The 26,797-nt window shown below is 28.3% G+C and overlaps 1 protein-coding gene across 1 annotated transcript; it reads right to left on the bottom strand.

Annotated features, from left to right (window-relative positions):
* Positions 1 to 1,044: 1,044 nt before the first annotated feature.
* LOC149878212 (uncharacterized) lies at positions 1,045 to 26,526 on the bottom strand. The gene is made up of 15 exons (XM_090073126.1): positions 26,017 to 26,526; positions 21,917 to 22,171; positions 17,777 to 18,034; positions 16,729 to 16,986; positions 15,116 to 15,373; positions 14,480 to 14,791; positions 13,119 to 13,376; positions 12,292 to 12,549; positions 11,913 to 12,170; positions 11,071 to 11,367; positions 10,523 to 10,978; positions 5,270 to 5,524; positions 3,518 to 4,708; positions 3,194 to 3,220; positions 1,045 to 1,746 (listed from the first exon to the last, which is right to left on the bottom strand). The coding sequence occupies exons 1-15, from the start codon at positions 26,456 to 26,458 to the stop codon at positions 1,172 to 1,174; spliced, it is 5,358 nt and encodes a 1,785-aa protein (XP_089929252.1). The 5' UTR covers positions 26,459 to 26,526; the 3' UTR covers positions 1,045 to 1,171.
* Between the last annotated feature and the right edge of the window lie 271 nt (positions 26,527 to 26,797).

The raw sequence follows: 26,797 nt of genomic DNA, 5'->3' as shown, positions 1-26,797 counted from the left end.
GTCTGCCAGTGAATTTTCTTCTAAAGTATATTAACCTGTGTCTCAAAAGAACCAGAATTTCATAGAGATTTCAGATATAATAATGGTTTTAAATAAAAATAAATTGATTAAATTTTATATATAAAAAACAATTAACTAAAACTTGGGAAATGGGAAATATTGAAGTTAACTGAAGTCAACAAAGATTCCGATTTAATACTCCAAGCTATTTAAAGTTTGTTTCTACTAAATCTATCATTACTATGAAAGCTTAAAAGTATTTGCGAGATATTAAAAAGGAAAATTTCACATTGTGAATTTTAGAAGCCCTCTTTAAGTTTTTCTTGATTCAAATATAAAATATACTCTAGCGAAGAAAAGTACGAGACAATCAAAACATCATCTGGACACACTCATTGTTTTACATGTAAAACAAATCAGTCATACCATTAAAGTTTAAAGCTGTTTTCACAATAACGACCAGAAATTCAATTGTAACTACCCTGTAACATAAAATTTTTGACGTTATTTAATATTGTCGCAATACTTTAAGCCGAGCAATACTTGATATCGTAGTAGCATAGCAAAATATGTTTTACAAGCGTCGAACATCATAACAGATGCTTTCACAGAATAATTTTTCATAATTCTCTTGATAAATTGCTCACAGTTAAATGCATTTTACGTAGTTTTAAAAGCATATTTGAATCTTAGCTTTTTTTTCTTTTAAAGTCATATATTCAAGGGAATTATTTGCGACAAACTTAAATAAATTTCTATTTCAAAATCATAATAATTCCATTGCTTTTACAATTTGTTAGTTTGTTATATTTAAACAAAGAAAAAAGAATCGAACATTCATATTGTGGCCATGAATAAAACGAGTTTCCATTTATTTATTCTTCTCTCTTTTAGATTTATGTGTTTTTGAGTTAATCCCCTTTCCTCACTAACTATTTTTCTAAACTAAAACCAATTTTTCAGTTTCATAAAAAATTTTTTAAAATAAACTTTGATAAAATTCAAAACTGTTTTTCCCTTTTAAGTCACAAAAAAGCTCTCAAGTTTCTTTAATCAGTTTTAATAAGTTTTAAACAAAGACTTATTGTACAATATCAACCAATAAAATTTGAACTATTTTTTTAGATTCGATTTATTTATCAGCACAAGCCTAAACATAATCTTAAATCAATTATGAGCTTGATTGAGAGATTTTCTTTATATATGATTTAAAGTCTTTAATGGTGTTAATTCTTTCATCACAGTAGCGGACCTTCAACTTCCTGATATTTGAGCATGTTTTAACTGTTTCATATATACTATTGATGAATGGAATTTTGTTGCCAATATTAAGACGCAACTTTTTACACTGCTTAATCCATGGATAAAACCATTCGAAGTCCGTCTCTGTGAAGTTGCTATCTATAAATATCCACAAGAGTTTAAAATCATTGGTTGGTACCCACCCTTCGATCTTCACCGGGGATTTTAAGATGACCCAAGAAACGTTTGTCGAACACTCTTTGATTAACTCCATTTCATCCGAGGATAAGCAAACTTTCTTAACACCCAAATACTTCAACTTCATTTTTTCAGCAAGAAAGTTGTTGAAGAAATACTTTTGTTGAATTATTTTCCATGGTTCGTTTTCATCGGATATAAGAAGCAGCCACTCTCGACGTTTAATCTTTCTTTTCATTTTATCGGTGATGGTAGCTCGTACTTCGTAAAAGCATTCTATGAAAAACTCTTTTTCCTCGTTTTCACCTGAAAAAGATCACAATTGGGGAAGAAAAAATATATTATCCATTTCTATTTTAGCTTTTATAAAACCTTAGGTTCATATAAAACAAGAAGTCGTAATTATATGTAAGCTTTAATAAAATGCTAAAAGTAAGTTTTGTTAATAATATTAAAATAAATTACATTTGTAATACTTTATTGATTAAATGAAATATAAAACAAATATATTTACAAAAAACTATAGCTAGAATTTTTATTGGTTAAATGATTTCAATCGTTTACATAGAACCATCTTTTTTTTTCATTCTTTAGATGGGTTTAAAGAATGAAAAAATTACAAATCCGTTTAATGAATGAAAAAAAAAAAGATGATTATGTAAACGATTGAAATCATTTAACCAATAAAAATGCTAAAACTTTCTACCAATCAAAAGTTTAAAAAAGTATACTACCGTGGTATTTACTAAGAATTTCTTTATAAAATAGTGTTTTTTAGCAAGTAATAAAGATGAAACTCAATTTAAAAACCATTCGAAAAAATTTATTAAAATCTCTGCATACTATTTATCTACCCATGTATTTGAAATCTTATATATATTATATATATATTTTATAAAATGGTATGCTATTTTTGGCTCTAATCTAAAACTCTTAAAACAAATTTATTGCAAATCATTCACAATAATAAATTGTATATCATTATTCATAAAAGTCATCGGTCCCAAATCCTCATAAATCAGCCTTTGCTTTATTTACCAGGATGGAATGGCCTCTTTGGCAAAAACAACCTATTAGGAATTCAACGCAGCTTAAACTCAATAAAAATTTTCAGTTTTTTTGTTCTGATATCCTTTTGACATACACAAAACAGTTTCATCATTTTCTGAATCTACTTGAGGCTTGTAAACATTTGCTCGGCTCAAACTAAATTTCACAGCTTCTACAATATTGGCCTTCAGTCAAAATTTTTAAAGCAATATTCTTCTCTTTAATTTTCTCTTTTTTACATCGTTTTTTTTTAAAATTTTTTGCATTTTTGCATTGACAAATGCCTCACAAAATCCAACTTCAAATTGTTTACTTGAAGAGTTTAAATTTAACGGTGTTAAATTTGATTTGTTTATATTGAATCGCACTTATAGGCCCCTCTGTTAGACGTTTTCCGTAAAATTTCTTAAACATCTTCTATTGTAAAAACAAGTATTTGACAGTAATTTAAAATACATTATTATTTTCTCGTCTCCTTTATCTCTACATGTAAATATTACAAAGACATCTTTAACAACATTCATAATTGAAATATTACACCCTAGATAGTTTAAAACTATTTTGGATTACTTCTCGTTTTATTCTTTTATCTCATACAAGTCTCAGACTTAATCTAAAGATTACTAGCACAAAAATAGTTTCACATAATCTTATGTCTAATCTAACGATAAAACATAGAAAGATAAATGTAAAATTTGCATACCGAAAAGCGCCATCTTTGGAAGAGATTCTAAATAAATCATGTCAAAACGTAAGCATCAAGATATTCATCTAACTATGTTACAAATGTAACACAAACTTTATACAACCTTATAAAAATAGTAATATATATTAATAGTAAGATAATAACAAAGGAGTGAAGATACTAAAAAATAAAAAGTTTAAAATCATTTATCTTAATTTTTTTCAAAAAGTTAGTTTTTCGATGACGTTTCCTACCATCAAATATCACCACACAAATTCATCATATAAAACTTTAAACTTGAAAAAATATTAAGCAAGCCAATCATTAAGCAGTTAGACTTACCACAAATCATGTAAAGCAACTGATTCTTTTTTTCTTCATTTGACCCCGTCGTTATGGATTGAAAATAGTCTCCAATACCTCCTTTAACTTTATCTTTTAAATTCATTATTCCGCAGATCATTGATACACAAACGTGTAACTTATTGTTGCCTAGAATTTCCTTAGGACTTAAATGAATGTATGCATGAATAGAAGCGCAAAAAATCAAAAAGGAGTGGTTAGCAAGCTGATTACCAAAGAAAGTTTCAAATTGTTTATAATCAACTTCATTAAAACTTTTTAGCTTTTGTAAATCAGAAATAGAAAAACTGGCTTTGCTTAGATTCAAATCACGAAAGGCTTGCTCACAAACTTCTGATAAAAACTGTTTCACAACTTCTACTGAATTATTAACATGAGTTTGCAAAAAGTATAAAAAAATGTCACTGTAAAATTCGGTCCAGCTGTTAAAAGAATATTTGCCTTCCATTGAAGAAGCACTAATAACTGCACACACTTTTTCTAAACAAAATGGTACAGTTGTTAAGGCTTTAACAAAGTGAGATGCTCTAATAAAATCGTTTATCGTTTCCTTTTGATTATTTATCGTGTTATTTTCGATATATTTTTTTATCTCATAATCATTAAGACCTGTTACATGAAATGATGCTATGTGCATGGATTTTTTTTCCTGTTTAAGTATACCATTGATTTTATCTTTAAACAACTTTATAGCTCTAAATCTACCAGCAACAATACATTTGTTGTTTGGACTTTTTAACGTTTCTGCTACTGCATTTATAAAAGGGGATTCGTTTGAATAATCATTCAATCCATCGATTATAAACAACTTTGAAAAGTTAGAAAAGTTGTTCCAATCTTTTAATATTTTGGTGTATATTTTTTTAACTTGTTCATCAAAACTCGTGTCATGGCACCAATTTAGTTGGTTAAACTCTAAATAAAACACTAAATCTATATCGCTCCATAAAGACTCATTGGCCCAATCTAAGAGACACATATTGAGAAAAGATGTTTTTCCAATACCAGTTGCGCCAGAAATCAACAATAGTTTAGTTTTCATATGAAATTCTTTACCAAAACCCACGTAATTAGATTTCTCTGTATTAACAATGGTTAATCTTAAGAGCCGACTTTGCATTGTCTGCTTGAAGTTTTTACAGTAAAACATCTTGAGTGCTGCACGCTTATCTGAAAGTAAATATACTTAAAATTTAGTAAAATTTGATTGACTTAGTAAGTTTATACTGGAAATAAAGCATACATACAAGGATCCAACCACTGTATGTATGTAACAATGTATGTATGTATGTATGTATGTATGTATGTATGTATGTATGTATGTATGTATGTATGTATGTATGTATGTATGTATGTATGTATGTATGTATGTATGTATGTATGTATGTATGTATGTATGTATGTATGTATGTATGTATGTATGTATGTATGTTTCCTTTTTACTTTAGGAAACTATTTTTGAGCTGGATACATCTTTTTCTATAATGAAACTGCATATTTGTTGAGTCGGTACATAAGAGAAAGAGCTTAATGAGTTATGCTTGTCGTACAGCACGTGGAGAAACCAAGATTGATAAAATGCTGAACATTTATCCATTTTCAACTTCTCAAAAATTAATGCAATGCTTTTGGATGAGTACTAATGGATTGCTAATATTTGACTTCTCTCATTGGTTATTTCAAATTGAAAATAAAAATACATGCACAAAAAATGAAAAATTGAAACCTTACCAAGACCTAATTTATCAATGACATCGTTTCTTTCCAAATTTCTCAGCGATTTTTCAATTAATTCCATATAGTCATATGGATGAACTTGGTATAGTTTATCCAGAAAGCAGCTCATTTTACTTTTCACATCTTTCAAATCATTTTCAAGCGAATCAATGATAGGGTCAACATTACTAAAACTTGTGCAACGCGCAAATTTTTTCCAATCCAATGAAAGATCTTCTACTAGTATTCTTTTTAATAAGTCGGGAATACCTAAATCAAGAGATAACTTGTAAAAAGTAAATATATATATATTATATATATATATATATGTGTGTGTATATATATATATATATATTAATATACATATATATTAATGAAGTATGTAAGAAAACGCAAAGTTAAAAATATGTGACCTTAGTTTCTTTGGCACTATTTTGACCACTTGGGTTATAACAAGTTTTTAAAAATTTATGCAAAGGTTTTATTTTCTTATATCAAATTTGTTTTATAAATTAAAAATAAATTTTAAAATAGGTTTTTTCCATTAGTAATATAAATCAGGGAACTAGTTAGCCAATTCTTCGCATAAATTATGAGTAAATAGGTCGTTTAGCAAAGTATAGCAAATAACTTCACATATCACATAAATGATATATCATAAAATTACATAAATGCAAGAAAATAAGCTTAGCATAATGAATTTGTCTGCCAGAATGCTGAGGCCAAAATATCAAAAATTAACTTATGAATATACCAAAAACATTATAAGATTTCAGCTAGAGTTATCTAAAAATCATGCTCAACCATAAACAACCCAATTCCCCATGATTCAAGTAAAGTTGTAAGAAATTAGTTGTCTGAAAATTGTTGGAGAGACTTCTTAAAATTTTTATATACCCACCTGCCGCATTGGTTTAGATTAGAAGTTGGCTAGTCAATACAACATGTCCTTGGTTGAAAGAATCTGTAGTGACAGTAGCCATGTGAGGCCAGAAATAGGTGGCCGTGCTGTAATAGTTTAAGTCACTACCAGTTGATTGGTTTGAGAAGGAAATAAAGCTTTTGTATGATTATTGTAAATATGTCATGAAGCACATTGGAGACTACATACATGGAAATTAGGGTGGTAGTCAAAAATTAAATGTTCAGATTTTGTCTGGGACAACCTCTAGTCCTGTTCCTATTGATCTCATGAACTCATGTGCAAAATTTCATAAAAATATTCTTTCATTAAAGGGTGCCACATGCCAACTGATAAAACCACATGTACGCGATAGAAAAGATAGCCGTGTAAATTAATGTGTTGTTGAATATTATTGAAATCTTTAAATAAATTTTTTTATCTGTAAATCCATTTTGAACACAACCAGATGTCTTTTCAATGAGGTGTACTCTTTATGTTTTTTTTGAGAATCTGACCAGTTGTTAAATTTATCAACTAATTAATGTTCTGTATATGAAAAATATTTATAAATTTCCAAATACAGATAAAAAAAACAGAAATTTTACTTCATAGCATTTTTAGAAATTTGTTACATTCAAATAGTTAAATTTTTATAGTGCTTAAATATCAATTACTTAGCTGCAGCCCACTTACTTATTTTTTCTATCCCAGAATTCCTTGTAATTTGCCACCCAATCGCCATTTTGTATGTTTATCACTATCAGACTACCAAATTAATTATTTTAACTAAAATTTTTCATTTTTAACATTTTTGCAGTGGAATATCTCAATTGTGAAAAGTCAGTCGTGACAGATATGAAGACGGTATATCAGATCCTGAAACAGCTTTAGTTTTTAACAGCAACAGAGAAATGATGAAAGAAGCTATTGATTTCATTCAAAACTGCTTGCTGACAGAGAACCAGCCTCGTGATGATTATAGGGAACTTTTAGAACTGTCTTTGATCTACCTGGGTCATATTCCTCCTCGCGGGGTTCATTTTATGGCTCCTGGGGCTATGCATTGGGCCAGATGGATGGCCATGGCTATTTATTCAATCAAAATTTTTCTCTTCAGATCCCAGTTTCGCATGACAAAGCGTGAAATAAATTTATCACGTTTCTTGAATATTTTTGTCTGCTTTGTCTATCTCAACTCATGGTTTACTGCTTCGCTGTCCATTCAAGCTCCACTGAATGATCTCATGTGCCTTAAACGACTCACACAATTCAGGACAATAAATTTAAATGTTGCAAATGTAGCGATAAAGGCATTGTCTCGTCATATGTGGTACCTCAGTGAGGAACTGATTGCCTTTAGTTTTTTTGATGATCGTGTTGATGCAGCTACAAAATACGAGATGGTAAATGCAATGAAAACAAAAACTGGAAATGGAATTCCTGCAAAACGTGTTCAACTACGTGAAAACAACATTTCATCATCAGAGCTTGCTGATTTCATTAACTCGAACACCATGAGGTTTTTTGTTATACTGGGGATCTCAACTTCTTGGCTCGAATTGGATTCATCTTTGTGGAACGAGGACCAAGTTTTTATTGCAGCTAAGCATTTTGTAGCCGGTTTGAGCGTTGTGAATGACAGAGCAGAGAGAGGAGTTGCTCTTATCCAAGACTTTAACCAAATTCTAACAAAAGATGAAGGACAAAAGCAAGCACTTCTCCATGTTGTGTCTGAGCATCGAAAACAGTTTCCAGATGCCAAGAAATCCACTGTTGTTAAACAGGACTAAATAGTCATTTTTCCATTCAAAACAAAATGAAAAACTAAAATGATATTGAAATTATAGTTATTTTTTCATGGTTTTCAATGTTCAATACTTTGTTATTTAAAAACTTTTTAATTAAAATAGTTTATGTAGAAAAAATTTTTTAAAGTGCTTACAGCCATTAGCGTCAACCATAGTGAAACTTTCAACCCCGTGTGGCACCCCTTAATGATGAAATATCCTTCTCAAATTTTGCACATAAGTTTGTTATGCTAAAAGGAACAAAAATAGAGGTTGTCCCATCAATTTACTTTGAAAAAGTTTTTTGAGCACCACCCTAATGGAAATAACACTCTTCTGTTATTGCTATGTAATGAAATCCTAAGATTACGTAACTTCAGTTTATTTTTAAGTAAACTGTCATAACTGTCTTTTTAATCTTCAATTATATCAATCTTTGAAATACTTTTAAGCACAAGAGTAAGTGAAAGCAATATAAAGATTTCGAGTATCCACCCTTGTTAAAAATGAGAAAGTACACACTAAAAAGGTTCTCAAACAAACAATTGTTTTTCACAGAATTAAAAAAAGAGCAAAAGCAAGAACAACTAATGGGATTGCCTAGAGACAACTGATAGCCACAGATTCACTCGAAATCTATCTGTAAAATTAATCTGCATAAGCAATGAGCAATGTTACACTATTGCTACATTGTTGCTACGTTGTTAAGGCTTTAACAAAGTGAGATGCTCTAATAAAATTGTTTAACATTTCCTTTTAATTATTTATCGTGTTATTTTCGATATATTTTTTTATCTCATAATCATTAAGACCTGTTACATGAAATGATGCTATGTGCATGGATTTTTTTTCCTGTTTAAGTATAGCATTGATTTTATCTTTAAGCAACTTTATAGCTCTAAATTTACCAGCAACAATACATTTGTTGTTTGGACTTTTCAACGCTTCTGCTACTGCATTTATAAAAGGGGACACTTTCGAGAAATCATCCAACCCATCAATTATAAACAACTTTGAAAAGTTTGAAAAGTTGTTCCAGTCTTTTGAAATATTAGCATAAAACTTTTGAACTTGTTCATCAATGCTAGTATCATGATTTAATTGGCTAAATAGTTGGGTGAATTCAAAATAAAACACCAAATCTATATTGCTCCATAAAGATTCATTTCCCAATCTAAAAGACACATGTTAAGAAAAGATGTTTTTCCAATACCAGTTATGCCAGAAATCAAGAGCAATTTAGGTTTCATTTGAAATTCTTTTTCAAAACCCATATCATTGAACTTCTCTGTTTTAAAAACGTTCTGTTTTAAAAATGTTCAGTTTTAAACACCAATTTTCCTGCATCTTCTTGTACTTTTTAAAATAATATTTTTTGAGTGTTATGCGTTTATCTGAAAGCAAATAAATGTGAAAATATAATATTTAATTGGATTAAAAAAATTTATTTTCCAAATTATACATGCATACATACATTCATGCTTTGTGTACATACATGCCTACATACATAGATACATGCATTAATGCATAAATTTATATGTACATGTATGCATAAATATATACATAATTTACATTCTTACGTTATTTTTTTGAAATGTTTTTTTTAAAAAATTTCTATTTTTAAAACTGAGAAATTGTTTTCTTTCTTGATTAAAGTTAACCTAATCAATATCACAAACAGACTAAAAAAGTTCTAAGAACCAACCAAAACATATGGAAAAAGTTTATGAGGATGGGAGAAAAATCGTTTGTTTCTTGCTTTAGAAATCTTTATTTGAACTGGATACATCTTCTTCATAAAGAAAACTACATAAGAGTTGAGTAGGTTTTAAGATAAAAGAGTTAAACTCGTCACACAGGACGTGGAGAAACAAAGTTGGATGCAATGCTGAACTTTCAATCCTTTTCCACATCTAAAAAACTAATGCAATGGTTTTTGAGAAGTTCTAATGGATTGCTATTGTTTGACTTATCAGATTGGTCATTTCAAGTGGAAAAAAGTCTTTTAGGAGTGCACAAAAAAAAAAAAAACCAATCTCAAAAAACTAATTTGTTTGCTTTATATACATTTACAAAGGTCAGCAACATAACTTCAATTAGTTTCAATCAAAATATAATTTCAAAAAACTTCCCGCTAAAGATGCTTATGCAGCAGGGTAAATTACTTAGCAAAAAGTGTCCACAAAGTATTCTACTAAAGGTAGATCTACCAAGATATTACAATCTAATAAAAGAAAACCTTTAAAAGGCTAAATTTGTGGTGAGTAAGAAAATATCAGAACAACTTTACTGACTTTCAGTAGAAAGAAAATATCAGAACAACTTTACTGACTTACAAACAGAGCATTTATCGTGTGCAAAATAACACTTTAAGAAAACAAACTAGAAATGTTGTCTTGCAAGTAAAAAATTAACTTTATGAAACCTAAAATTATTTACAAGATAAGCTTTCATTTTCTTCCTGCTTCATTTCGTCCAAACAAATAGCTAAATTATTTTTATTAGCCAATGTTGATGGATGATTAATTCCTAAGATATCAGATTGTATTTTATCAAATTGATTATAAATTTCCAAACCTTCGTTATATTTCCCCATTTCTTTGAAACAGCTTGCTATATTACTTTTTGTATGCAATGTTGATGGATGGTTGATTCCTAAGATATCAGATTGTATTTTATTAACTTGATAATAAATTTCTAAAGCTTCGTTACATTTTCCCATACTATCCAAACAGTCTGCTATACAAAGTTTTGTAACCAATGTTGATGGATGATTGATTCCTAAAATGTCAGCTCGTAATTTTTCAACTTGATTATAAATTTCCAAAGCTTCGTTATATTTCCTCATTCCTTTGAAACAGCTTGCTATATTATTTTTTGTATGCAATGTTGATGGATGATTGATTCCTAAGATATCAGATTGTATTTTATCAACTTGATAATAAACTTTTAAAGCTTCATCATATTTTCCCATTTCTTTAAAAGAGTCTGCTATATTACTTTTTGCATTCATTACTGATGGATGATTGATTCCTAAAATATCAGTTTGTATTTTATCAATTTGATTAATAGATTTCTAAAGGTCATTATTTCCAAAAATTGAAACAGTTACTTTTTAAAAATACCTTTAGTCTGAAATAAAGATATTTCTTCTTCTTTAGCATTCTGGTCCTCAAATAAATATAAAACACTGTATCTTTTTGAAGCTATCAATGAGTATTTTATGATCTCCTGATAACGTAAAGGTTCATGTTCAAATAGCTTTTTTAAAAAAGCCATTAACTTTAATTGATCATTATCATAATCATGATCAATGTGTTCTATGATATAATCAACTTCATACAAACAAGTGAGATATGCAAACTTTTTCCAGTCAGAAGATAAATGCTCAAGTAAAATTTTCTCAACACTCTCAAAATGTTCTAGAAAAAAAAAAACTGAGTCATTAAAACAAATAATAAAAAAAAAAGAAATTAAAAAATAAAAACGAAAATAATATTTAAAAGGATATTAAAATTTTTAATTGAATTGTTTTAATTTTTAGTTAAAATGAATTGTTTTACCTGCTTTAAATAGTAATAAATTTTTGTTTGAAGAATAACGATTAAGAAATGTTATTCATCAAGACCTCAGTATCTTACTGTATGTCAAAAAATGAGTGCCCAAAAATCAAACATTCTGAAATAAAAACCTTCAACTCTATTTTTTTTTTTTTTTTTTTATTATTTATTTATTAGGATTTGGCAATAGATATTGTTAAATTCAAGTCAAGAATATGTTTTTAAAAAATTTGGTTTTCGTAATAAAATAAAAGAAAAAGTGATTTTCAAATCCTAAGATGAAGAAGAAGCTTGAAAAACTTACACTAAAAATGATGATTGTAACAATCAAGTAATGATCATTACACCTTTTAGTATGACAATAACACAATATTAAAAGAATATTCTACAAAACTACAGTTCTTTACCATCCAATGCAACTCCAAGACAAACATCAAAGCGGTTAGTAGTATTGAGAGACATTTCAATTAAATCTTTATAATCAATAGGTCTGATCTCATACAGTCTCTCAAGAAATGAGGCCATTTTTGACTGGTCATCTTGGTTATCATTGTCAATATGTTCTAAAATACTGTCTATGTCCTGTACACAAGTATGCCGCGCAAATCTTCTCCAGTCAGGTGATACTTTTTCAATCAGGACCCTTTGAAGTGTTTTGTAATTTTCTAAACAGAGAACAAATCTTTTACTTCAATAATATTCTAATACACTATGAAGTAAACATCACCTTCAATATTAACATTTGGTTCAAATGTTGAGTTTCTGAAAATGCTGAAATTTATTTACTGCTCAAAGTTATGCCAAACAAAACATCCAATCTTCCTAAAGCAGTAAGAGTGTTGGAAATAATCACTTTATATTCACATGGACATGTTTCAAAGAGCTTTTCAAGGAATGATGACATCTTTGATTGATCATCCTCATTTTCTACATCAATATGTTCAACTATAGAATCAATGTCTACTAGATTAGTCTCACGAGCAAATCTCTTCCAATCAGTTGATACTTTTTCAATCACAATGGTACAAAATTTTTTAAAATTTTCTAAAAAAAAGCAAAGAAAAAAAAACAAAATATAAAATCAATAATAAAATGAAACAAATAAAAATGCAATTATAAATTTCAAATTATAAGCCTGCTATTTTAGACTTTAAATTATTTAAAAATTTAAATATCAAATCAAAACTAGTATTCTAAAACACTCCATTGTGCACTGAGTATGTTTCAAGAAGACATATAAAGCAAAGCAAACTATTGCTAAACTGAAGCAGTTAAAGATGCTGTAATAGGCAAGAAATATGAAAGAAATATAAATGCTTAGTGTCACTTCCAATTGAATAAGCTTTATCAGGAGCTAAAAGTTGAGAATCTTAGTTTGGTATATTAAACAAGTTTAAATAAATTACAAGCTTTAAGATGGTTCAAACTAGATAAGACTTTTTGATTATGATGTCACCAAAGAAGTTTCACAGTATATAGTATATTTGTCACCAAATCATTTAAACAACAAATTTAATAAGTCAAGATATTTTACTACATAAAATTAATTTACCACCTAATAAATAGACATAAACTTAACTACTTATTGTGCAGACATAAAATTGATAACATACCATCCATTTCTACTTCTAATAAAATATCAAATCTTCTTAAATTATAGAGTGAGTTTGCTATCACTTCTTTATAGCCTGATGGATTGATTTCACGTAGCTTTTGGAGAAATGCAACCATTTTTAACTTATTGCTTTCATTCTCTTTGTCAATTTGTTCTACAATACTGTAAACGTTACTTAAGTAAGTGTTAAAAGCAAATCTTCTCCAGTCAGGTGATAGTCGCTCAATCAAAACTTCATCTTTTTCATGCTCTGAAACTAAGGTAAAAAATTTTAAAAATTAAATAGAGCAACTGCGGTATTTTTAAATTTAAATTATCTTAAATGTCAAAAAAAAAAAAATTTTTTTAATCAGAAAAGGGCAAAACTACATGGTAATTCTATGTGGAGTTGTAAATATTGAGAATAATTATTTTAGTTCACCAGCAAATTTTGTAGCTCTTAATTTTAGAACAAGTGTTGTGCTTCTAAAAAAGAAAGGAACCAACTTTGAAGAGATCATACATGATGAAGCCATTATTTATGCATAAAATGAGTGGTAGTTTAATGATAGCAGTCAGAATGCATAGATCTGAGTTGTATGGGATGAACTCTTTTCTGTTATTTTTTACTCAAAATCCTTAAAGGATTTCTCTATGTAATTCTTTTTCCTATAATGATCTCATGCAAGAGTTCTCCTAAAATTAAGGTTAACATAACATTTATTTCATTTCTCTTGAAAAAGCGAAATGCAAATAAATTGCTTTATATATTTTGCAATTTACCTAATAAATTTATTTTAGTTTAAAACAGATATAATTTAATTGGTTTATCTTTTATTAGGATCTATTTGATTATATTGCTTTTTCAAGTGTTAACACAAAGATTTCTATCAAGGGGCTGACAAATCAAAATAAGTAAAAAGCTTTATTAGAAAGTAAAAAAAAATACTAAGAATTCTGATGAATTTAAAACCAAGGGGAGATATTGAGAAGAGAAGGCAAGCTTTATTAACATTAGAGAAAAGTTTGAAGGACTTAAGGCAGAATTGCTGATGTTGGCACCAGTAGTGAATTATTAGGAGAAACAGAGGAGCAACCCCACAATATCTTGTGGATATATATTTCTAGTTAAGTTCTAACTTTATGGTGATTACATCTATAAATAAATAGACATCATTTTCTAAGAAAAAGCCATTTAAATTTAAAATAAACACTTTCAGTCTTGGCAATAATGCAGTGCCAATGTATTCAAAACTTGAGTATAAACGCATGTAAAGTTCCTCTAACTTCTGCAATGTTTTCAATGAAATCAAAAATGAAAACAACAAAATGCCAACTAGGTAATATGTTCAAAAGATCATTACAAACAAAACAACCTACCTTTTGTTATAACGGATTCGTCTTTTTTTTCTATTGTTTCTCCTTCAAAATGGCCATCTTCATCAAATGCAGATAAAACACTAAACCTTCTCAATGTAACCAGACAATTTTCAATCAATACCTTAAACTGTAATGGATTAATGTCATTAAGCTTTTCAAGGACTGCTGTCATTTTCATTCGATTGTTATAATTCTCAAGATCAATAACCTGTATCATACAGTTAACTTCATATAAGCAGGTATAAGTAGCAAATTTCTTCCAGTCTGCAGATGTATGCTCAAGCAATAGCTTTATTATTGATTCAGAACTTTCTAAAAATATTCAAATGAGTAAAAGGATCAAAAAAATAAAAAAAAAATTATGAAAAAATGATAATGAAATATAATACTTAAAACTTTGGTAACTTTGTGAAAATTAAAAAACTGCGAGTATTGTCTAAATTAAAACTTTGTCTAAATTAAAAAACTGTGGGTATTGGCAACTGACAGCTCATTTATTCGAGTTTCAAAATGGGGGAAAAAAAAAAGAAGCATAAAAATGTTTTTTGTCAAGAACACAACATAATCAAATAATTTAAGTATTTCATGAATAATACTGAAGAATAGCTAAAATAAACATAACTAACAGATTCTCACCAACTAAACCCAGTGTGAATAAAACATCATATCTACTTGCACCATTGAGAAAATTTGCAATCAATTTTTTATATGCTAAAGGTTCACTTTTGTAAAGCCTTTTAAGGAATGCATCCATTTTTAATTTATCATTGCTGTAACCCTGGTCAATCTGTTCTACAATACTGTCAATATCATGTAAGCAAGTGTAATTTGCCAATCTCTTCCAGTTAGGTGACATAGTTTCAACCAGTATACCACAAACTGTTTCAAAATTCCCTAAAAAGAAAGAGAGCTTTTTAATAATTCAACCTGCTGCATTACCATTATGCAAAAATAAATCTTTCTTTTTTAACAGTCTATGATGCTATGAAAAGATTTTAGAGTAAAAAAAAATAAATAATTTTTGAATTTACAAAGATTTCTAAAGCAATATATTTTCATAGTTTTTTTATGAAAAATCTCTTAATTCTTCTGTTCATAGTGCACATCTTTGAGAAACTTTTTATTTTGTTTGGAATTTCAAATACTGAGTATTAAAAGAAAAAAAAACATGCAAATTATGCAACACTTTCTTTATTTTAAAAAGAAAAGTTATATCAATATTCTGAAAAAGAAGTGTTTTGTTTTTCAAGACAAATACAAGTTGCAGAAAAGACTTCCAGCACAATTCAAAAATCTTTCAAGAAGATGATCTTTATATTTTTGAACAACTGCATACTGTCATAATAGGAAAAACCTAGCTCACTAGAAAATAGGTATTTTTCTTAATACTTTGAATTCATTTTGATTTCAACTTGCAGGAAGTTCTTTATTCTTCCCAAACAAGTCAAGATGGTGACAACATTTAATGAATATTTCATTCCAAGTATTTACTCCTTGGGACAAAAAGTTCATTAATTGCAAGTAGTAAAAATCCTACTTTCCTTTGAACTAAATTTAGAATGAGTTAGCAACTACAGAATTAAAAAGTTTGTCTTACAGTGAATAATTAACATGTGAAAGAAAGACTACTGTCTGTTTAAAACTTAAGAACATAAAAATAAATTTTCAAGAAAATTTTTACACTTTATGGAATATTTATTCAAACTTTAAATTTACTTTAAAATAAACATCATTTAATTTTAACATCAAGAAATCTATTAAATAAAAACCCTTTCCAAGTGTTAGTTTTTTTCTTTTTTTTTTTGATGAAATTTGCAGTACTGCAAAACAGTAAATTTGCAGTTTCATGATTCTATTGAACTTAAAATTTTTAAACCTCAGTCAATTTTAAACTTTTTAACCCTATAGTTAAACAAAAACCACATTCAATTCCACAAATATAATATATGTATGTATTTGATATCATTCTTTAGAAAAAATTTAATTATACTTGTTTAATTCATTATATTAATTTACATTACATATACATTTATTGTCATTTTAATAGTTTTATGTAAACGTTAATGGTTATTACACTTAATAACATAAAAGTAAGTTAACTAAAAAGTAATTAAACTGAAAATTAGAACAATCAAACTTTTTAATATCATTCCAATAAAAATTGAATCAAACACAAAATTTTTATAAAACAGCACAGAAAGCCACAAACCTTAACAAACATTATAAAAAACACAATATAACACCCTTACTATCTAATGCAACACCAAATAAAATATCGAACTTTCCTATGCTACTCAGACAATTTCCAATAATCTTTTTGTATTGCAATGGTTCCATTTCAAAGATCTTCTTAAGCAATGATGCCATTTTTGCTTTATCATCCTCATAATCCTGCTCAATTTGTTCAACAATAGCATCAATGTCATTTAAACAGGTTCCATGAGCTAATCTTATCCAATCAGCTGAAACATCTTCAATCAAAATTGTCTGAACTTTCTCAAAATTTTCTAAATGAAAGATAAACAACCAAAAAATAGATTAAACCCAGACAAACCATCTTTGATTTTAAAATAAAATTTCATCTTGTTGATAATGTTATAAAGAGTGAATTAAAGTAAGTTTTGAAATAAGAATATTTTTGATGATTTTAAATTGAACACAAATTTAAGGTTTGAAGAAGAGGTTCTTACTGATAATCAAGTCGAGGTTACAGTTATGCCAAGTAACATAATTTTTTTGAAAATAATATCTGCTACTTCAAGCATCAAACAAATGACCAGTTTTATCTTTGAGTGAACAAAAACCTCTAATCCATCTAAGTAATATGTACAGGTCAACAAGTAATGAGGCACTGGATTAACAGAAGTGCTTTTATTCTATTACAATACCAGCCAATCAGGCTCAATGGAATCAGCAGTTAATCAAATGGTTTTGTAAATTTTATTTCCTGCAAAAAAACTATGCAACAAAAGTTTCCTATTAATGGCCACACTTCTCTCATGAGTTCACACTTCAACATCATTCAGAAAGTCATCTTCTGTAAAGAATACACTGGCATAATACTTTCAAAAGCAAAGATAACCTAATTGTTTTCCTGTTTAACTGTTAAGTTAGCTATGTGTTAACTTTTGATGCATTCTTTAGTTTTCTAACAACACAGAACAAAAAATTAATTAAATTCAACATATAGTTAAAAAACTTAACTGCCAAAACTTTAAAACAAATTTACTGAAAATTTAAAATGAGTAGACTATGTTTTATAATTATTTTTATTCTAAAAGAAAATTAGGCTCTTACCATACAGTGCAACATCCCACAAAATGTCATACCTTCCCAAGGTATAAAGAGAATTAGCAATCACTTCATTATAGTTCGATTGATTGATTACAAAAAGCTTCTGCAAGAATAACTCCAATTTAATTTGATCATTGTCATTTTCTTTATCAATTTGTTCTACAATGTTGTAAAATCCATTTATAAAAGTAATATGAGCAAACCTCTTCCAACCAGGTGATACTCGCTCAACCAAAATATTTTTAACTTTTTCATTAGAATCTAAATTTGAGATAAAAACCATAAAAAGAAATATATTTCACTTTACAGGGTACTCTTATGCTCACTTAATTTCAAAAACCATGGTAATGGTGTTATTGTGCAAATCACCCAAAAAAATTTGTTATGTATCACATTAGTTATGGAATGCTAATATGTTTATTTATAGTTTTTGATACTTCTTTTATATCCAACATCATGATTATGTTTTCATAACTGTGCAAACTTTTTTGCAACATCATTTAAAATCAGTCTAACAAAACAAACCTCTGTAAAAAAAAAATTAGATCAAAAAATGTGAAATATTAAAGCAGGCTTCAATAACCAGTTTTGAGAAATTGCTTCTTATATAGTAATTGTAGCTAAAATAAAAAAAATGCTAAGATATATTAAAAAGAAATGATGTTTGTACTATTTACATAAATACTCTTATATACATAGATGATTCATGCAAATGAACATTAAGGAAAAAAGATAAGTTATCAATAATATGGTATTTAATGAGAAGTAAGTTCATGAGCTAAGAATTTCCTTTTTTTATGTTCTAAATCTGCTTTCAAATTACTCATGTCAGGAGGATAAGTCAGCATCGATTACAGCAAACCCCTTAATCACTTTTTGCATTTCTTTTCTCTCCTATTCATGCCAAAATGTTTTTGCTTCTTAGAAAAAATACAACTTTGATTTGTACAAAACTGCAAGAAAACTGCAAGAAAACTGCAAGAAAACCGTTTGGAGTACACTTGGAAGGAATATTTTTGAAAGATATTCCTTCCAAGTGTACTCCAAACAAATTGCTAGCATAGAGCGGCATTAGATTGTCACTCAAAGATCATTTTAGAACATTTTCTGATCTATCATGAAGCTATATTGATCCTAGATGTGAAGTTTCAGCACTTTTTTTCATAACTTTGTTTTTTCTAAAGATAATCATTTGTTCACAGATGGTGGTCTCAATCAGCAAAGATTGTGCTGGGAAACCATGGAAACATTCACAGAAGCTTTGTCAACAAGTGGCTGTGTCTATGAATACAAGATTCTTTCAAAAACTTAAACTTGATCAGAAGTTCCAAGATCCTGCACAACAATGAGTGAATACACTGGGATTTATGATAGTAATTATAATAAATTAACATTTTTTTTTACACTCTGTTTTTTTAGCTTAAAGAAAAAAACTTTACACTAAAATATCAAGGAATTAAAAATCAAAGATTGATTCCATCTTATTAAAGGATAATTAAAGTAATAGGAAAAATAGAAGAATTATATTATTCATGCGAAATCTTTAAATTTAGATTAATCCCGAAAATATCTTAATCATGCTTTTCACAAGCGCATATTAAGCAACATCCGTTAATTAATCAAATAATAAAATTCTTATACCCATCTAGTTTAAAGAGTATGCATTACACAACGTTCCAAAAAATACAGGAATGATAGAACGCATGAAGCATACATTGACATAAAAAAATGTTCTTTCATGTTTACTTTTCTAATTTGCTGATAGTTTTATGGGCTGAAAAAAATAGATTATTCCCATCGTAGGTTTATACGCGGTTAACTAAAAACTCAGGCCTAATAATTGTGCAAACCGTAAGAAATCCTGGAGGCCGATTGGTTCAGAAAAGTCAGGGGAAGGAACATATCGTCGTCGTTGCAAGCAAATCACTTAAGTCAAAAAATTTCAAAGTTCATTGAGGCAAATCACTTCAGCCCAAAATTTAAAAATAACTTCAAAATTTAAAAAAAAAATTGCTTAATTATATTTCAAATATTGTTACAAGATAATTGAATTCACAAAGATTTATAGCTGATTAAATGATATTGACAAAATAAACAGTTTTTTGTATGTCCAGTAAAACTTATTTTTTTGGACTTACGCGTTTTGCTTGTGACAACGACGATACATAACATACACAGCATTTTTGAAATTAATTCTGAATTGATTATGGCTTTCAATTGTAGTTTTACCAATTGCTTTAAGTAAAACTACCAAATGATTTTACTGAAATATCTTCTTTTTTTTTTTTTAATTTACTAAAATACCAGCTCGCATTTTCTCAACTTGATAATAAACTTAAGCTTCATTATATTTTTCCATACTCATCGAACAGATTGCTAAATTGTGTATTGTAACCAATGTTCACGAATAATTGATTCCAAAAAAAAAATTTCGCATTTTTTCAACTTAGTATTAAAATTTCTTAATCTTTTTAATTTTTTCCATTTCATTCAAACAGTAAGCTTAATTATGTTTTGCATCTAAAGTTACGAAAATTCTCAGTTTCATAAGATTTAACATCAAGCAAGTGTATTGCTTCTTGAAAAAAACCTCTTTTGGTATGAAACACTAGATTCTCTCACTCTGTTGATGTAACGCAGTGCAAATTTTTGGTTTTTTAGTACGAAACATGTGGAGAAAATGGTTATAGAAATGCTTCCTAACATCAATGTGTTCTTTTCCGTCTTTTAACAGTAATTTTTAAAAATTTACCATGTTTTGTTGCATATTTCAGCTATTTTTCTACGTTTTTGATGATATTTACACGCTGTGTCATTTTGTGCATTTCAAACCTGTCACTATCATTGTCGAAGCGATCAAGCTACGAATAACTAATAAACATTTTCAAGCAATTTATCAAAAACTTGGTTTTGCTTATTAAAAATTTTTTCTTTATATTCAGCTATTTTGAAATGTTGTGAATTAATTGCTTTAAAATGTGTTGGCCAGTCGCAATACAATAAATGGTTTAAAATTTCTACTGATTGTCATGAGAGCTTTTTATTTTTTCTAAAACTAAGTCGATTGATGTCACTGCAGACTTCGTTCCCACTTCGGTGAGAATACCTTCCTTCGGTAATTCCATTGAGATTGAAAATGATTTAAATAGTTATGTAGTTATGTATTTCAAAGTACTTGTTGTAACTTGCTGCATATTTTCTAGTGAGCAAGGTTTTTCTTATTCCATACATTCCAGTTAAGACCTTTTGCATTTTTTCGAAAACGTATTTATGAATTTGAAGCGGTTCACCATCACGTGAAAAGAATGTTTTCATCGGTCGTGGAATTCTTTTGAAAGCTGAATATCTTGATGTTAATTATAAAAAAAATGCTTATAATTTTTTATATCGCATTATTTCCTTCTTATTAATTCGTAACTAACCTGTTTATATTTTTGACTTCCCAAGAGTTAGAGAACTTTCATTTTATAAAATTTCTAAATTTTATTTTTGATTTTGTTACAGTAAAATAATCCAAGTTACAAAGTTAAAAGCTAACTATGTAATTAACGTTAAATTTTCCAACGTGGATACCGTAACGATTAATTTAGAAAATCGAAGTAAAGGCTTATCGTTTGAATTGAAGTCCAACACCTAAAAGCAGTAAAAGTAGAAGTGACATAAAGTTCTGACTTGCATTCTACTGAGGCTTACAATACAAATAAAAGTTAACTATGCAACTTTTAAATAACTTTATAGTTGTTTGGGAGAAGGAGGTGGGGCGGGGGGGGGGGGGGAGCATCAAGAAGAAAGGGAAATGGAAATGGAGAAAATGAGGAAAAGGTGGAAGGGGAGAAAAATCTATGCTTTCCCAGCTTTTACAATATCGATAACTAAGAATTATTTTAAGTAATTTTCTTGATATATTTTTTTGAAGATAAATGTTCCTCTACAATTTAGATATAGCTTGAAAAGAAGCTTTTAGTTCATCATTTTAAAAGGAGTTGAATTGAACATTATTTTAGCGCATATTTTTGACAAACAAGACAATGATTTTTTTCAATACTTGATTTAGATCTTTAATGCAAATTCGATTTTTTTGGAAAAGGAAATAAGCATTCCAATGAAAATACATACACGAAAACTGAAAAATTGATACCTTACCAAGACCTAATTTATGAATGACATCATTTCTTTCCAAATCTCTCACAGACTTTTCAATTAATTTCATATAGTCATATGGATGAACTTGGTATAGATTATCCAGAAAGCAGCTCATTTTACTTTTCACATCTTTCAAACCATTTTCAAGCAAATCAATGATAGGGTCAACATTACTAAAACTTGTGCAACGCGCAAATTTTTTCCAATCCAATGAAAGATCTTCTACCAGTATTCTTTTTAATAAGTCGGGAATACCTAAATCAAGAGATAACTTGTAAAAAGTAAATATATATATATATATATATATATATATATATATATATATATATATATATATATATATATATATATATATATATATATATATATATGACTTGAATGTTGACATCTTGTATAAGAGTGTATATTATATAGATAAGAAAGCATCAAATAATACAAATTCTCTAATTATAAATAAGAATCTATTATAAGTAATTTTTCCTAGATTATGGTTATGAGCATCATCAGCTCTTAAAATTATTTTCGTTACTTAATTGTTGTTTAACATCAATATTTAATTTTTTCAACTAACAACAATTAAAAATAATTTTACAAGCTGATGATACTGGCAACCATAATCCATCAAAAATTTCTGATAATAAATATATATTTGTATTTAGAGAAGTCGTATTATTATGTTTTCTTGTGTGTGTGTGTGTGTGTGTGTGTGTGTGTGTGTGTGTGTGTGTGTGTGTGTGTGTGTGTGTGTGTGTGTGTGTGTGTGTGTGTGTGTTTGTGTTCGTGCGTGTGTGTATGTGTTTCTAAAAAAAGAAAATTCAATTTAAAAAGATGTCACCTCAACTTCCTTGGAACCCTTTACACCATTTGGAGGTAAGACAAATTCTTAAATTTAGTATTTTCTGATCTCCTATATGAAATTTATTTCTTATTCCAAAATAAGTTATAAAGTAAATGGTTTTCCTTATTAGTAAATTTAATAGTGTTATTACGACTTTAAAATTATTCGACTGTCGATTAAATCGATTAATGTATATTTCAAAGTCGACTAATACATTTTTAAAATCGACTAATACATTTTTAAAATCGACTAAGTCGACTAAAAGTCGATTTAGTCGAAATATTTGAATAAAAAATTTTATTATAGTCATATACTTAAATGTTGCTTGACAGTTTGTTTATTTGAATAATTAAAATAAATAAAACGGAAATAACAATCACAAAGAAAAGAAAAAAATCAAGGATGGGCATTTTATATCTCTGTTTTATAACAATTAAAGGAAAAAATTAACAAAAAATTTAATTAATAATAACAAAATTTAAAAAATTATAACAAAAAATAAAAAACAGTGGCGTAGATAGGTGGGGGCAGATAGGAAGCTAACCTTTTTTTGTGGTGGCAGATTTATAAAATATTTTTACATCCTTAACTGAGTAGGGTAGGGCGAGGCTAGTTGAGCATAGGAGCAAATTGGGCAACTAAAATATCTCAAAAACTACGCATCAAATGACAAAACATCTAATGGATGAAAGGTATTTATATATAATGGTAATACAATGCGCATCAAATGGTTGTTGGACCGCGGTCAAGTGAGATGCACGGGCACTTTTTCGATTTCGGACCAAAAAAAAAAATTTTTTTTGCTATTTTTCTCTTACATTCTAAAAAAAACAGTTATCTGACATCACTTAAGCGTTTATGTTTTACCCATTTACTTGACTTTCGATTATACTTAGCCATTTTTCCCAAAGTATTATAGCTCTTTTTATAACCTCACTTTTGTGTCACCTAGTCTAGTCGGGGTAAGTTGAGCAGGTTTGAAAAAAATTAATTAATAAAATTAACTAATAAAACGGCATTATGGGATATGGAGAAACAAATTTCGCTGGGAAAACATTTTAAAGTCCATAAACATTTTTAAATTAATCATTATTAAATACTCTTAGCAATTTAAAATAATATCTGAAAGCCTTTTTTTGAAAAGTATGCGATTTGAAACTATAAAATTTTTGCTTCTTTTAAATTTTATTATAACTTAAATATTACTTAGTAAATAATATGTATATATCAAAAGTTAAGAAAAAAGTTATAACTTTCTAGCTTTATATTTATTTTACCCTACACAGCAGCTCAACTTAACCCGGTGGGGTTGGTTGAGCAGCTCGGTAAACTTTAGCGAATATTTTCTCAAACAAATCTAAAAACGCTCTTTTTTCTTAAGCAATTTTTAGTAGATAAAATTTTCTTTCTAATAGTGAAAAAATTATATTAATCCGACGCATCGTTCAAGAGATCTTTTAAATTTAGTAAAAATTGCTCAACTAGCGCCGCCCTACACTACCATAACACATTATCTAACATTTTGTTTTGAAAAGCATCAACTGGTTACTATAATGAGAAAAAGGAAGCATTAATGAAGTGGTGGTACATACAGTAATTAAGAGTTAAGTTTATGTGATACAGCAAGTTAGGTTCAATGTTCAGATATTTTGGTAAAATTAAAAAAACCAATTTGAATGATATTCAAACGTTTGGCTCAATCTTTACAAATAAATTATCTTCACAAGATAAACTACTTATAAAGATATCTCTTTACTTATTGGTCAGCATCATAATATTATTAAAGATTGATAAAATTAAATCAGGTGAAAAAATAGAAATAAGGATATTAGGATAAAATCCCGACTAAATCGACTTTTAGTCGATTAGTAGGAAACCCAAAGTCGATTAAATCGACTATTCGATTTTTCAAAGTCGACTAATTTCGACTTTCAACTAGTAGACTTTTAGTCAATTTAGTCGAAGTCGATAACAACACTAAAATTTAAGCAGAGAGCTAGCCAGCTAGTTCATTCCATAAATTATGAATAAATACGTAGTTTAGTAAAAAAACAGCAAGTTACTTCTCGAGTCATTCACATAAATGTTGTTGGTGGTGTATATGCAAAAACATCATGATGGATTTATTGTCTCCCTCAACGTTTAGGCCAAAACACCAAAAATTCTGTTAATAATATTCAAAATAATCACAAGGCTTTAGCCAAAACTTTTCAAAATCAGGTGCAACATAAATATACGAATTTGCCGTGAATTTGTAGGGTTTAAAGAAGAACTTTTTGTATGTTCAAATGAAGAAGAACTTTTTGTATGTTCAATGAGAGAGGTGGGCGTTAAAGAAATGTGCACTTTGAAAAATGAAAATTTTTATAGCCAACTTTTATCTATTTTTTGAGCAGGTGGATAATTTAAAAACATCATTGAAATAATCCCCTTTTTGCATTCAAACTCTATATGCTAGTTAATAAAAAGCAACATTAACTCGACATAGACTACAAAAACAAATTGTTTTTTCAGAAGCAATTCCACTTTTGGAATTGTTTCTGAAATATTCAGCTGATTTATAAGATGTCAAATGTAGATAATAATTTAATATTCTCCTTTTTATTGAACTTTACAAACACAAATATTTAAGGTTGGAAATTTTAAGAACCTTCTTTAAGATTACAGGTACACAGTTACTGTAATCTTAAAGAAATTTCCAACCTTAAATATTTGTGTTTATAAAGTTCAATAAAAAGGAGCATATTAAATTATTATCTACATTTGACATCTTGTAAACCAGCTGGATATTTTTGAGTCACCCATGACATCATTTCAATCCACTAGTAGTTACTATTTTATAAATTTCAATTTAGTTTTAGTTAATGCCCTTACTCAGGAGCTGTCAAAGCATCACTTTCTGAGTGTATGGAAACTTATCTTGGTGTTCAGCCATGTATGTTTGAAATTGAGAAGTTAAATATAATACAGGTAATATTAACTAGCTTTTGTGTTGTGGAGACAGGTACACAGTTGAACAATAAAAACTCTTAATGCGGTTGGTTTACACAAAAGTGAGTTTCGAAAAATGAAAATTGCCATACCCAATTCCAATCTATTTTTCGAATGGGTAGATAATTTACAAGTTATCCTCCTATCGCATTGAAACTCCATATGCTAGTTTATAAAAAACAACATTAACTCGACATAAACTAAAAATACACAAATTGCTTTTTCAGAAACTGTTCTAACTTCTTTAAACTGTGATCCAAACAAAACTTACCTTTCGGAGGATTTTTCAAAGTTCCATTTCCAATACGATGCTCTATTGCCATCATTATTTTCGTCATGTTTTTTTCTTTATCTTCAAACAATTTATAACATATTTCCCCTACTATGTATAAACGCAATTCGGAACATTCGGCAGGGTAGTAGTTTTCCACCTGTATGGGCAAGATTTTTTTCTTGCCGGTATGAGCAAGTCTGTATTCCATTTTACAATAAGGTGACTTCTCATACTTTTCTGAAATCAGGAATAAAATAAGTTCGGAGTTCGCAATAGCTTTTGCTATTTCCAATCCTATGTTACCCTGAATATTATTTTCATCCATCCAAACAGCATAGCCTCTAGCAGTCAGAGCCTTGTACAAATCATCTGCGTAACTTTTACCTGTTTCCCAATTATAGGTTATCATAACGTCCCATTTTTCGTTCATCATTGCCATTTTGAATAAGCAGTATATATAGTCATATGATGTTTATATCTCTCTAGATAAATTAATTTCAGATTGCTTATTATAGGATAAAAACTATATACATAACTGAAAGTTGTTGGGTTTAAAAAACGGTTAAACAATAAATATTGGTATTTCATCTTTAAATCCTATAGTTCGTTTCTAAAATTTGTTTTGGATACGTAACAAAGGAGTATTTTTTAAAAAATATTAGTTTTAGAAATGAGTTTATCTGAAATGGGATTTCAATGACAATAGAACTGTTTGAAACTAAAGGAATTAGAATGAAAGGTATTTAAAGGGGCTTCTTGCAATCTTTTAGTGCTGATG

This window comes from Hydra viridissima, unplaced genomic scaffold, assembly GCF_058129835.1.
Source record: "Hydra viridissima isolate aposymbiotic clone 2 unplaced genomic scaffold, HvirCarnegie_v1 scaffold_15, whole genome shotgun sequence".
NCBI classification, from domain to species: Eukaryota; Metazoa; Cnidaria; class Hydrozoa; order Anthoathecata; family Hydridae; genus Hydra; species Hydra viridissima.
This window is presented reverse-complemented; position numbering and strand designations above follow the sequence as displayed.